We start from the raw sequence: 14,519 nt of genomic DNA, 5'->3' as shown, positions 1-14,519 counted from the left end.
GGGTGACAGACAGCAGAGGTCTCTGACAGCTCAGAGAGAGAGAAGGGGGGTTGGGATGCACGGGAGCCGCAGATGTAGCGGAGGTTTGAGGACCGTGTGGGGCTGAGAGATGGGGGCAGGGCGCAGCCGCAGGACAGCAGAGTGGGCTCAGCCCGGCTCCCGCTGACCCGGCTGGGAAGGAGTCGCGCCTACACTCGCGGGACAGACCGCGGCCATCTGCTTGGGATCTGTGCCACGCCCAGGTGCCGAAGGTCTGCTATCTCCAGGGAAGACTTTAATTTGAAAAGTGTAGCATCAACGGAAAGGAAAGACATATTGATTTGAGAGGGAGGCCGTGTCATGGGGAGGGTTTATGTGATGCCCTAACAGGAAGATGGGAAAATCGTCCAAAGCAAGAACGACGTAGGTGAATCCAGGCCCTGGAGGGGAGAGTGGAGGCCAGGTGGGAGCGCAGAATGAAGGCTCGTGTGGGAGACGGGGAGCAAGCAGGCAGGGCCCGGGGCCAGGTCCCCGGGAGGGAGGCCTCCTGACACCCCTCCAACCAGCCCCCCAACACGCGGTGAGCCAAAGGCTGGCTCATCCTCATTCTATCAGCACTTACTGAGCACCGACCATATGTCAGGAGAACGTGGGAGCCACGGAACTAGAGATGAAGCCAGAATGTGGCCACTGTAAGGACCTGGCCAGGACTAGAGATGAAGCCAGAATGTGGCCACTCTAAGGACCTGGCCAGAACTAGAGATGAAGCCAGAATGTGGCCGCTCTAAGGACCTGGCCGGGAGGGAGGACAACTCCCAGGAGGAATATAGCATGTAGATTTCGGGGGAGAGAGTGGTTGTTCCAGAGAAGGAGGGAAATCGTAGAGGGTTCATAACCAGTTGGGCAGACTTTGTTTCTCATGGTCCTGCTGTGAGGTAAGCCTCGCTGGCAGGGAAAGCGCCCCCAGGTCTTGCTGCCACAGTGCAGACAGTCATGGGGGGGGCCAGGGCTGGGGTCAGTCCTCATGGCTTCCCACCGGCACCTGGCACCCAGCAGCACGGGCTCACTGAGGACCAGACAGGAGAAGGCATGCAAACTGTCTGGGCCTGTTACTGCCCCACGCAAACTCAAACACTACCTCCCAGCAGCAGGCTGCCTGCCTTGCCTACTCCCACTGTGGCACCCCACCCCACAGGGTCCCCGTGCGGACTTCACAGGGTACACGGCATAACACTTACTATTCTAGCTCATCCCGTCGGCAGAATAACACAATATTTGCTTCCCAGATGAAGAGTCATTATTTAATTCATTCTATTTACAAATTAGGTTTGAGTGTCCCTATTCACCCATGATCACTGTGCCTTCATCACACTGTGTGTTTCCAGAGCACAGGCATGTTTTCAAAATTACCAATCTACGTGCTGTTACGTGGCTAAACGATATTCGGGCTGATGTGTGGGAGATGTAGAGAGGCCCTGCTTCCCTGCCCCGTCTGGAGCAAGTCGGCTACCACGTTCCCGACCTCCACAGCCCCCACCCCATGCACCCTGCTTTGCATGCCAATGACACTAAGGTTGAGACAACCTTCTTCTCCTTCCTACATGTGTTTCCTGACCATGTCCATTACAAATGTGTGTAGGACTGTCCATTGTAAACTAACCCAGCTTTTGTTAAAATGATTGCATATTCTTGTATTCGGACCATTTCTATGTTTTAATGCTGGGCTGTCTTCTCTGCCTCTCCTTGTCAAGTTCTTGCCATGCATGAGAATGTTCTCAAGTGTCCCACTCCGGGCTGCACAGGGCGAGGGCATGTAAATAGCAACAGGAACTCGCACAGAAGGTAAGCAAAGCGCTCCTGTGCCCCACGCCGGTGCGGGGAAGGCGGTTCCCTGACAGCCACACCCGTACCTCCTCCGGAGGGAGTGCACCCCTGCATACCTCCCCTTCCTGCCCCGGGAGACAGGCCACTCTCTGGGAGCGTATCGTGCATGGGGAAGGCAAATCCTGAGACCCCTTTCTGCAGAGCGGATTTTTTTACTTGTCCCACCCACTCATCCTGAGTCCCCCAGAAGGTTCCCTCCTTGGTGTAATATTTAAGATGGATCCACAGAGCCATCTGCAGGGAACGCTCAGTTCCCGTCCAGCGGTGGGGAGGAGCTGTGCTGTGCGCGTCATACAGGGAGGGGTTCTAACGCACGAAGACTGGATGGTCTGTGACCTAACTAGGTTGCCCCCAAAACTCTGCCGAAACCCCAGTCATCAGTGTGGACATCACCAAAACACTAGCAGCTGCCCAAAAGATCTAGTTGGGGAACGTTGGGCATGACCGTGAGCCAGGTAAATAGGCATGCTTGGAATCACACTTTTGCTATGGACAAATTCCAGTTCTCTTTCCTTTCCTATTCTGACTTTCACAAAGCTGCTCATAATACTCAGATCATATCAAATACTTCTTTATCAATAGCCGGAGTGATCTGTTAAAATGTATCCTACAGCCTATTCTTTCAGCCTCAGAAGCTCATGTAAAATTATGGCTAAATGAAGGAAACTATTATGAGTTTCATCTTAATTTTTTTCTGTCTGGTAAATTTGGTTACTTGTGTTAAATTCATAATGAAACAAATCACAACCCTGTGCCGCTCAGAGATTGTCCTGGGCTTAGTCTGCAGAAGAAAGGAATGATTAGTAGATTGGTAAAAGGCTGAGGCTGAGCGCTGTTCAGTATGGTGTTCACAGCATCAGCTCCCTCATCAGTCCTTGGCAATGGTGTGTTTGTGAGACATGATGCACACGTGGGGTACGCATCTGTACCTATGCGTAGCTATCTGTGCAGACACACAAAGAGTAGACACCATGATTTCATGAAGAATAAACGCAAACGCAAGAGAGCCAGTCTTCTGTCTCTCCCATAAATATTTAGTTCCAAAAAAACACTTGGGAGTGGTCCTAGAGACCATTCTGCTTTCTTCCCAGTTCCATGCCCCCTCCCGGGGAGGACGTGGACGAGCTGGTCGGGGGGAAGCCCAAGCGCTACGCTCAGTGGCGCTCCCACAGTCACCTTCTGACACCAGTCAGAGAGCTGCCATTCCTGGGCTTTTCAGGAACTCATCCCACCCAGGCGGCTCGATCCTCATCTGCAGAAACATCCTAGAGTGGAATCTGTGTCTGCAATTTCAACTCGCTCGTGTCCTCTTGAATGACCCAGAATTCGGCTCACAGTTGCTGGAGAGGGTTGAGTGTGCTTTATGCACGGACGGTCCTCAGCGCCGTCCACTGGAGACCCACAGGGCATCACGCGTACAACAACCATGGTTATTTCTCCCTCTCTCCTATATAGCCATCCCCTCAGGAAAACCCACAGCAGGTGTGGGAAGCTGCTTCGGCTCTTCTGGTGCCGACCAAGGGAGAGGCGGGGAGGGGGCGACGTGTGCCGAGGAGCCGCTGGTGAAGACGATTAAATCCGCTTTCTGTCCTTGCAGCCTCTCTGGATGCCCTATTGCTGCAGCAGAGAAATTGGCAAAGGCCCAAGAGAAACACCAGAGCTGTGATGTGTCCAAGGCCAACCAGGCCTCAGACCGAGTGCTAAGGTACCAAATGCCAAGCAAGTCATGTCATGAGATCCAGCACGCCCGGGCGCCGGGGGCCCTGGGGGAGGCGGGCAGTCTCACTCCGCGGCAGGAATGCAGGTGGTCGCTTGGTGCGGTTATAAGAGCCAAGCCCCAGGCCCACCCCTCGCCCACGGGGGTCTGCGTGAGGGCAGGGGGCCACCTGGCCACTCTGGGACTCTGTCTGCCCACTGTAAGTCTTCAAATGAGAGTAGATGATGTGTTTCTGGTTTTCTTTCTGGCCTGGACGTTATTTCGTGATTCTGTGACTGTTAGATGAAAGAGGGAAGCTCCCACCTTAATGAGATGCCCGAAGTAATTTTATCTTAATTTGGAGGACAGGGCGTAGTACCAGCCTGCAGCGTGGCGCCGCCTCGCAGGACGTACAGAGCTTTTCTCTGTGGGGGAGCCCTCTGAGGGGCCAGCTCCTCTGTCCCCAGACACCCCGAGGGGGCATGGAGGAGCTGGGTGCAGGGCGGCTGAGTGAAGGACCTGAACCCACTCGGTCACTGTCACAGAAAGACCTCGGAGATCACCTGGTCCAGCCCAGGTTTCAGTTTAGACAGGGAGGATTCTGGGAGGGAGGGCTGGAGGGAGAAACCCCCCACCCCAGATCCCGCCTATCAACTCTCACCTCCCCTTGTCCCCTTCAAACCATCGCTAGAGGAGACAATGGCAGAGACACACTCCCAGGTCTTCACAGGGTTGTCCTGCAGGCCGCATGGCTGCCCACCTTCTTGAGGGGGGGTGCCCCGGCGCAGGAAGCAGCTCGTCCCTCGGAGGCGGAGTCCACGTTCCACGGTTACGGAGGGAGCAGTGAGCACACACACGCGTGCACACGCACACACACACGTGCACACAACTTTGCTTCCATTACATTATTTCTTTTAGGATAAATCACTTGGGAAAAAGCACCATTTAAGTGGCATGAACACCTGCTTGGTTTTGTTGTGCATTAGTTTAGTTTTCTGAAGGGATTTTACCATAGTCGTTATGCACCCTTTTGTCCCTCAATGGAAAACAAAATCTTTTTTTTAAAGACTTCATTTATTTATTTGACAGAGAGAGAGGGAACACAAGCAGGGGGAGTGGGAGAGGGAGAAGCAGGCTTCCCGCGGAGCAGGGAGCCCGATGCGGGGCTCGATCCCAGGACCCTGGGACCATGACCTGAGCCGAAGGCAGATGCTTAACAACTGAGGCACCCAGGTGCCCTGAAAAGTTGAAAACTTTAAGGAAAATGAGAAATACTTAACTAGACAAACACAGGAAAATAAAAACCACTTATAACCCTACTATTGAGAGATAAACCCTCAATAAATGTTGGTGTACATTCTTGTAGATTTTTCTGTGTGGGGTGCTAGTGGTCTAACACGCCCCCGTGAGCCCGCAGCCCCCACCTCCCAGAAGATAAGGTTAGTTAGTGCCAGGTGGGAGCCCTCCCCCTGGGGCTCCGTCCGTCTGAAAAGGAATGGCTGTCAGCCAAGAGAACTGAGAACAGGTAGAGAGCAACCGAGGCTCAGGGCTTCTGTCCATGTTTGTCACCTCTAGCCAGACCCCAGAGCTAGAAAGAGCCCTGAGCCCCACTCCTGGGGACCCTCCCGTTGGGCTGAGTGGGCACCACTTGGGAGATGCTTCCCTGGTGGCTGCAGACTGCAAACACCACCCCGTTCAGACACGAGCCTCCACACTGATGCAGAGCCTGAAGCAACAGCCTTTGACCTTGTTTCTGTGGTTTTGTGGCCACGGGTCCCTTTCCACAGGCCAAAGCCATGGAAAACCACTGTAAATGATAATGGAACACATGAGTGTGGGCCGATGTTGTGCATCTACAAACAAGATTCTTTTTTTTTTTAATTTTTTTATTGTTATGTTAATCACCATATATTACATAATTTGTTTTGGTGTACTGTTCCATGATTCATTGTTTGTTCATAACACCCAGTGCTCCACGCAGAATGTGCCCTCCTTAACACCCATCACCGGGTTAACCCATCCCCCTACCTCCTCCCCTCTAGAACCCTCAGTTTGTTTATCAGAGTCCATCCTCTCTCATGGTTCATCTCCCCCTCCGACTTACTCCCCTTCATTCTTCCCCTCCTGCTATTTCTTTTTCTTTTTTTTTCTTAACATATATTGCATTATTTGTTTCAGAAGTACAGATCCGTGATTCAACAGTCTTGCACAATTCACAGCGCTCACCGTAGCACATACCCTCCCCAATGTCTATCACCCAGTCACCCCATCCCTCCCACCCCCGACCACTCCAGCAACCCTCAGTTTGTTTCCTGAGATTAAGAATTCCTCTTATCAGTGAGGTCATATGATACATGTCTTTCTCTGATTGACTTATTTCACTCAGCATAACACCCTCCAGTTCCATCCACGTCGTTGCAAATGGCAAGATCTCATTCCTTTTGAGGGCTGCATAATATTCCATTGTGTATATATACCACCTCTTCTTTATCCATTCATCTGCCGATGGACATCTTGGCTCTTTCCACAGTACAAACAAGATTCTTTACGCGCCTCTGGCTGGGCATGGCGAGGTGGGTGGGACGGGGCCCGAAGGGAAGCACCCACACCAACCACAGCCTCGTCTCCGGGGTGCTCCCATGCTCCCCAGCTCCCGGGGCACACCTCAGGCCCCAGCGTCCCAGGTGTGGGCAAGGCCTGGCGGACCTGGTCTCCCTGTGTGCATTCCCCATGGTGTCTCCACGCGGGGCACACTCACTCGGTGGGCAAGGAAGGAGACGGAAGGGAGCAAAGAGAAGACACTTGAAATCCACACTCATGGGGCATCTGGGGGGCTCAGTTGGTGATCCCAGGGTCCTGAGATGGAGCCCTGGGTCTGGCTCCCAGCTCAGTGGGGAGCCTGCTTCTCCCTCTCCTTCTGCCTACTGATCCCCCTGCTTGTGCTCACTCTCTCTCTCTCTCCCTCTCTTTCAAATAAATAATTTTTTTAAAAAAATCTTTAGAAATAAATAAATAAATCCACGCTCATTTAACTAAGAGTTGAAAAGTCTTCAAGCAGATTGTGCAACAGGAAGACGTAAGGGTTTCCAATCCTGTTCCAATTTTCCACTCCTGGCCGCGGGTGGTGGGCCTCCAGCACAACCTCTGTCCCTCACCAAGAGCCACCTGGTCACCGACACCTCTGCTCCAAGCCCCACTCCTTCTGAGCTGGTCCTAATCTTCTGAAGGCTTGGGGATCATGCCTTCCCCAGCCCAAACCCTTGGGCCTTGCCCACTGGGTGGAGCAGTTCCCCCATCTGGCCCCAGGTCACCAGCCTCCCGCAAGTGCCCAGAGCTGCTGTTAGTGCTCCTGCCTCTCACCTTTGACCTCTGTAGTTTCTTTGCCTGGATCTTCACCTGGACAGTTTACCCACCTGTACAGCATACTCCGCAGTGGACTCTTAAAATAATGTCACATTCTGCGTGCTCTTTGAAGGCAAGGCGAGGATCTGTTCCTGTGTGCACTGCCACAGATTACCTGGTAAAATGCCTCACATGACAGGCATTCAACGAATCACCACAGTATTTTGTTAAGTTGACAAGAATAGGCTGAATAAATGAAATCAAAATAAATGTGTTGGTGATTCGATAAAGCTATTAGCCTGAGGGAAGCTGAATGTAGAGCAAAGGGAACCCCTCCACACCACTTGTCTGTAAGTCTAAAGCCATTTCCCCAAACAGTTTTAAAAAGCCCACCCATGAGATACAGAAATAGGTGGCCACACACATAGACACGCAAAACCAGGTATGAGTGTGTAATAACTGAGTGTTCCTCCATTTAAATACTCCAGAGTCTGGACTGCTGGATGACCACCCATAAAAATACTGGATGTACCGGCTGCTATTTGTTTTCCATTTTCATGTCCAGCCGTGTACATTTTCATCTCGTTTTGGGTCAGCCCATGTCCCTAAGAGTTGTTCTTTATTTCTTCTTATTTTTATTTAAAGGAAAATATCTTACTAGCTCACCTCCTTTGTTGTTAACTCTTCCTCTCTGAAGCCCCTGAGAAAGGAATGCCCAGACGCGGGGTCCTTCCTGTCGTCGCACCTCCTGAGTCCATCCAGCCAGCCAGGGCCCCAAACCGAAAAGGAAATAAGGGGAAAAGTTAAATGTCTCATTTGTGTTCTTCTGGTGCATGCTGACAGTTAGGCAGACGGCTTATTTGGGGCTCTACAATCCCAGCACACAAGGTCTTTGCTCAGGAAGGTGGATTTGAGCGACGTGCCCTAATGCTGACGTGAACCGTGTCTTACCTGAAGCCGCGGGAAAGCAAGCTGTCGATTATTTCTTGTTTGCTTACAGGCCAATGTGCTTTGTAAAGCAGCTCGAGATCCCTCACTACGGCTACAGAAACAACGTCCCCACGACCACGCCTCGCTCCAACCTGGCCAAAGAGCTGGAGAAATATTCCAAGACCTCGTTTGAGTACAACACTTACGACAGCCATACTTATGGCAAGCGGGCCATAGCTCCCAAGGTGCAAACCAGGGATATATCCCCCAAAGGATATGATGGTAGGAGGTGCACACTCTTTAAGTGAGAGTCACGCTTGCCGTTGATAATGTTGTTGTTCTGTATATATCCGTTTCCTACAAGCTGGTCGAGCATGGGGTCACTTGGTGGGTACCAAAGAAAGCACACCCACCGGCTGGGCTCCCCTGGGTGCTCCCAGGTGTGGGTGAGCGGAAGCTTGCAGGATGGAGAAAGATGCCCTTCCCTCAATGCTTCCAAAGCAGCACATTCTGGCCACATTCAGAATGTGGAGACAGAGAGCCATTGGCTCATGGTTTCCTGCTGTGGCTGAGGCAGTGCCCTTATCTTCATAAACTTCCCTTCGTGGATGGCTCCAACACGGACCAACTTGGGAGTGCCAGAGGTATAGCACCCAGAGTTCTTGGCCATTGAGAAACTCTGTGTTCCCTCAGAGTTCTCAACCTTGGATGCACATTAGAGCCCTCTGGGGAGATTTTAAGCATTCTAATGCCTAGGCTGCACCCTGGACCAACTAAATTGGCATCCCCAGGGATGCTGCCTGTACGGTGACATTAACTCAGTTACCAGTGACTCCAGGGTGCACCCAAGAGCAGACAACTTCTGCTGGTGTCACCGGGCCTCCTTCCAGCAGGTGCCGACCCTGGCCTGTTTCCCCATGGGGAGTGGGTCCAGGCAGGGCCTCCCGTGGTGACGTAGCTGCCATGCATCCAATAAAAACAAAGAGCAGGTAGAACAAATAAAACACCACCTGCCTCTCGGGAAGGGGTAGCTTACTTGCCCTCGTGGGTTCTGAGCCCTCTGCCAGCTATTTGAGGTAGCTCCCATTGCTTCCCTGCGTTAACATGGTAAGTCATTGAACGGGAGTGGGGTGACTGCATTTCTCTGATGTCACGTATTTATCTAACTGCATTTCTGCTTCGAATTCTAGGATATGTGGACTGAGTTGGCAAATTTTCCTGACTGGGTTGAGGGTTGTAGAAGTTCTGATGATTTATAAGTCTTATCTTGTTCTGTAGCAGAGGAGAGGAGGTGGACCTTTAAAGTTCTTTTAGCTCTCTGAAAAAGATATTTAATTAAAATCATAGCACACAAAAATATTCATTTAAACTGAATGTTTGGGGAGTTCCAAAACCTCTTTACAATTCAATGTGAGTTGCTGCACATGTTTCTATGTTAGTCATTCTTTGCCTTAATAACAATTAATATGTACAGTGAGTGAAATTTAGTATTTCTTTGGCGTATCACATATTGATTATCCTTGCGTGTATCAATTCATAATATAGAGGAACAAAAATGTAAGTGGAAAAGAGAGTGGCTTAGGGTATAACAGAAAATAATTATTTTTGTTTTATTTAATCATAATTCACCAATTTCTGGTTTGTTATAATTTTATCCTTTTGATCCATTTGATTGCAAATGAAGGATCAAAAAAATTGAACTCACATAATTAAGAATTCTGTTTATACAATTTCCAACTCAGCAATATCTCGCGGTGAACGGGGAGGAGTTCCTCTGCCTGCTTGTCTCCTGCATCTGTTTGCTGCTATTGGTCTGTATGGCCTGATTCCTTGACCTCGTCATTATGGTTGGACTTTGGTTGAGGTCATGACCAGTAGAGCACATTTTCATGCTTGCAGCACCTGTTAGTGGATTCGAAGTCAAACCTACTTGGGTCTATTCTCAGTTCTTCCATTTGGGGCTGTGTGATTTTTGGCAGATTAATCTTTCTGGATGTTACTTTCCCCCAGAACGGAGAGGTAGTAATAGCGCCCACCCTTGGGACCTCACAGAGCTGTTGTGAGGGTCAGCTGACAGCTCTAAAGAGCTGGACAAACTTGAGATCACTGGCATTCATTCTCACCCACCCTGAACACACCTGTTGTCAGAAACCTCGGCTGAGCCAAGCTCTTCAGCTGGCTCACAAGGAAACAAGAATACAGAACAAAAACTTCAATATTAGGTCTTTAAGAAACAAAACAAACAAACAAAAAACAGAAGGAAAGGCAACCTTTTACCATAATTTACTGAGAAGAACCTCAGTGACTCCATTTCTCTCACACTAGATTCATCTAACAGACTTTTAAAACATCAAAGAAAATTCCCATTAAGGATGAGAGTGGCCAGGTCAGTTTTCTTGATAGGATGTGAGCTGAGAGCTGTCCCTGATCCTAGGCACCAGGCAGTAGACACCACAGAGCAACTGTGGTCTGTGGTTACCCTACAAGAATGTCCTCCCCAAGGCTTGCTGCAGGTGCAGAGAACTGAGTCATTGCTCCTAAAGAATAACTGTGAAATGAGCCTGTTGTCGGGGCGGGGAGAGCATAACGCTTGGGAGCAAGGGGCAGGGCCATGGAAATGTCCAACAGGTTATAAAAGTAGGACCTTTCAGCCCAGTCTTTGGATATCACACCTTAGATCCTACCACCTGTGTTCAAAAACACTCAACACACATTGATTTAAGTGCCTGCATTTTTCCAGACACTGGCTAGTTGCTGTCTGTCTGTCTGTTTATCTATCCATCCATCCATCCATCCACCCATCCACCCATCAATCCACCCATCCACCCATCCGTCTATCCATCCATCCATCTATCCATCTATGCATCCATCCATCCATCCATCCATCCACCCACCACTTATCAATCCATCCATCCATCCATCCACGCATTCATCTATCCATCCATCCATCCATCCATCCACCTGTCCACCCATCCATTCATCCATCCATCCATCCACCACTTATCAATCCATCCATCCATCCATCCACCCATCCGTCTATCCATCCATCCATCCATCCATCCATCCACCTGTCCACCCATCCATTCATCCATCCATCCATCCACCCACCTATCCACCCATCCATCCATCCATCCATCCACCCACCACTTATCAATCCATCCATCCATCCATCCACCCATCCGTCTATCCATCCATCCATCCATCTATCCATCCATCCACCCACCACTTATCAATCCATCCATCCATCCATCCACGCATTCATCTATCCATCCATCCATCCATCCACCTGTCCACCCATCCATCCATCCATCTATGCATCCACCCATCCATCATCTATCTCCTATCTATTATCTCTCTTTCCATCCATCCATCCATCCATCCACCCACCTATCCACCCATCCATCCATCCATCTATGCATCCATCCATCCATCTATCCATCCATCCACCCACCACTTATCAATCCATCCATCCATCCACGCATTCATCTATCCATCCATCCATCCATCCATCCACCTGTCCACCCATCCATTCATCCATCCATCCATCCACCCACCTATCCACCCATCCATCCATCCATCTATCCACCCATCCATTCATCTATCCATCCATCCATCCATCCATCCACCTGTCCACCCATCCATTCATCCATCCATCCATCCACCCACCTATCCACCCATCCATCCATCCATCTATCCATCCATCCATCCATTTATCCATCCTTCCACTCACCAGTCTACCCATCTACCCATCCATTCATCTATCCATCCATCCACCCATCCACCCATCCATCCCTCTATCCATCCATCCATTCATCCACTGATCCATCTATCTGTTCATCCATCCATCCATCCAGCCAGCCAGCCAGCCAGCCACTCTATCATGTATCATCTATCTACCTCTTCTTTCCTTCTGGATGACAAGTTTCAAGGAAAGGCTAGGGAACAAATGGAAGACAGTGAAATACACACTCATGCAGAAAGTGAAGCAAGGAATCCATTCTGGAGGAATTAGCAGGAGCTTTAACAAAATGGCAAATCTTGTACTTGATCACGAGCTTGAGTAGAAATTATGCAAAGATGAAAGACCCGTGGCCTGACAAGGTGCCTGAGAGCAGGGACAGGCCCTGTGGGGCAGGTGAGGAAACGGCTTTGTATCACTCACCATGCTGAGGAGCTTGGGGCACTCTCCCACAGGGCGTGGAAGTCCACATGCAGAAGTAGTGAAGGAGGGAAGGTGGGAAAGGACAGGGGTTCCCAAACGTGTATGTTGGCCCTGCCTTCTCCCATGAGCACCAGGTTGGCATCTCCCCAGCCTGTTTGTTACAGTGAGCTAAGAATGGCTCTGATATGCTTAAATTGTTGGGTAAAAAAGAAGAGTTTGTGACATGTAAAAATTATGTGAAGTCAAATTTCAGTGTTCATAGGTAAAGCCATATGGGGCCCCGCCGCCCTCATCCATTTGGTCGGTGACTGGTTTCGCACAAGGGCAAAGCCCAGCGGTTGTGCCATAAAAACCTAGACTATTGTCCAGTCCTTTGCAGAAACAGCTGCCAAACCCAGGCTAAAACATCTCCGCTTGCATCTCTGGGCAATTTATCACCACCCCAAGCTTTGTCTAAACCCATACGTTCCCAGAGCTCCCATGGGCTCCCCTCATGAGCCGCCCTCTCTGTCGTTCCCAACTTCCAAATTCTCCAAGCTAAGCACTTTCTGATCGGCTTTGAACTTCCTCTTTGCTCCTCAAACTCAGTGCCACCCCAATGTGCTCAACCTCCCATCTTCTACCCCGGCCCCTGTCCAGGCCTCCTGCCGGCAACACCTCCCAGAACTGCTCAGTGGCCGTCCGAGGTGCATCCTCTGGAGCCGGGCCTCTGGCCTCCTCACCCCCGCCCCCAGCCGGCTCTCCCTGGAATGCCCGCCCTCCTGCCCACACCTGCAGGTGGCTGCCCTGCCGTCCAGCTGATCCCAGAGCCTCTCAGCACTGGGTCCTGTCTCACCCAGCCTGGCCTGCACTCAGCAGGCTTCCTCCTAACTTTCTTCACGATGGTGCTTGTGCAGAACCGGACACCTGTTCTCGGCCCACGTGCAGCTCTGGGTCTCACCCTGGGCAGTCTCATGGGTAAACAGCTTGTCTTCCCACTGGACCGTAAGCTCCCGTCCTCAGATTCAAACCGCAGTGCTGATGCTGGCCGTGCAAACACTATCTGTCTGAATGAGTGAGTGGGAAGTGAAGAGTCCAGATGGGGATTTGATGCTTTAAGTCATGTGAGCAGACGGTGCGCAGACCCCACCTAGCCACATTCTCACAAGAAAGCTCCTTTTCCCATGTAGCACTCACCACAGCACAGACCTGCATGGGCACCGTGAGGGTCGGTGCGTGAGGGTGCGAGGCCGTCCAAACCCACCCAGGTCCCCTGCGGGGTGAGCCCTCGGGATGCGTATCTCTGCACTGTGCTCTATCTGTCTGGTTTTTGTGGAAGTCTGGGCTGTAAGGACACATTGATTTATTCCCTTATGTTAATACATAAGAAGGCGGACATTCTTAGAAGACGACACACACACTTCGGGAGACTCTCACAAGTAGGGCAGCGTGCAAAGGCTCTGGTTGGAACATGGTTGTTTTCATTTTTTTAATTTGTCATATTTAGCCAGTAGAAATCCCATGGAGTCTTTCTTTCTCCTGCAAGAGAGGGATAAAATCTTTGAAGGGGGTTTACCACGCGGTACGAGGGCTACCACTGTAACCACACAGGGTGGTGGTGCTCTCACAGAGAGGCGTGACCTCCATCATGGCCAGGGACAGGCCGGCACCCAGGACAGTGACAAATTCTGTCTGCCGCCTTATCGGAAGGGGAAGTGCATTTTGTCGTGGTCACTGGCCACAGATGCTGGCTCTGTGAGCGTTTTACAAATTGGCGATAATTATGAGGACCTACATTCTTACTTCCATTTTGAACAAAACAAAGGAGTGCTTGCATTCTGTGAAAAGGCATGGGGGATGTGGATGCGTGTACCACCTGCTTCTCCTGAATCAGGCTCGTCAACAAGTCACCCCCAGGTTGCTCACCCGCTCACATTCTGCCCAGTCGTACCAACTTGGTGCCATTCAGGACTCAAACATCTGGTGAAGTAGATGCACTTTACCAAAAGTTTGCTGCCATTTGCTGTATACACACGTCCTGCTGACTCTCTTTTAGAAATTGAAATTTGCTCATTTCAAAACAAAACGGCCATTTTTTTTTATTTATGTGCATTCCATTTCTTTCCTGAGCCAGCGGCTAGCCCTCACTAGGAAAAAGAACCCTCACATAAGTACTACTGCATTTCTCCCACAATTTCTATATTCCTATTTTTATATCAAAATTGTAAATGGTGTGAACCCACAGACTTCTGTCCATGTGGAGACAAGGTGCTGTCTCAGTGTGGCTCCCTGAGCCCACGGCACAGGTCCCAAGGGGCCGCCTCCCCGGGGAAGGTCTCTGTCTGGTCCCCCTGCATTGCTGCCTTGGCCCCACGGGACGTCTCTGTGCTCAGACCCCCAGACTGCTGCCATCCACACTGGGCCCTCTGCTGCTTAGATAGGAGCACTCACAGAAGAATGAGGAAGGAAATGTCACGTCCCAGACAGACTAACAGGTGTGCTGATTCGTTTTCGTGGAGAGGGACCAGGCCTGCACAGACTCCTCAT

General features: G+C 50.7%; 1 protein-coding gene across 16 annotated transcripts in view; it reads left to right on the top strand.

The window, feature by feature from the left end:
* Window positions 1–14,519, top strand: part of MYT1L (myelin transcription factor 1 like) — a 419,036-nt gene that overhangs the window by 331,945 nt on the left and 72,572 nt on the right. For all 16 annotated transcript variants that reach the window (XM_027623405.2, XM_027623404.2, XM_027623410.2 and 13 more), the window contains 3 exons: window positions 1,731–1,821; window positions 3,461–3,568; window positions 7,902–8,113. In XM_027623405.2, the coding sequence (XP_027479206.1) occupies window positions 1,731–1,821; window positions 3,461–3,568; window positions 7,902–8,113 (411 nt within the window). The remainder of the gene's footprint in view (window positions 1–1,730; window positions 1,822–3,460; window positions 3,569–7,901; window positions 8,114–14,519) is intronic.

This window comes from Zalophus californianus, chromosome 8 (assembly GCF_009762305.2).
Source record: "Zalophus californianus isolate mZalCal1 chromosome 8, mZalCal1.pri.v2, whole genome shotgun sequence".
Classification (NCBI taxonomy): Eukaryota; Metazoa; Chordata; class Mammalia; order Carnivora; family Otariidae; genus Zalophus; species Zalophus californianus.
Note: the sequence above shows the minus strand (reverse complement) of the source record. Positions and strands in the feature narration are given on the sequence as shown.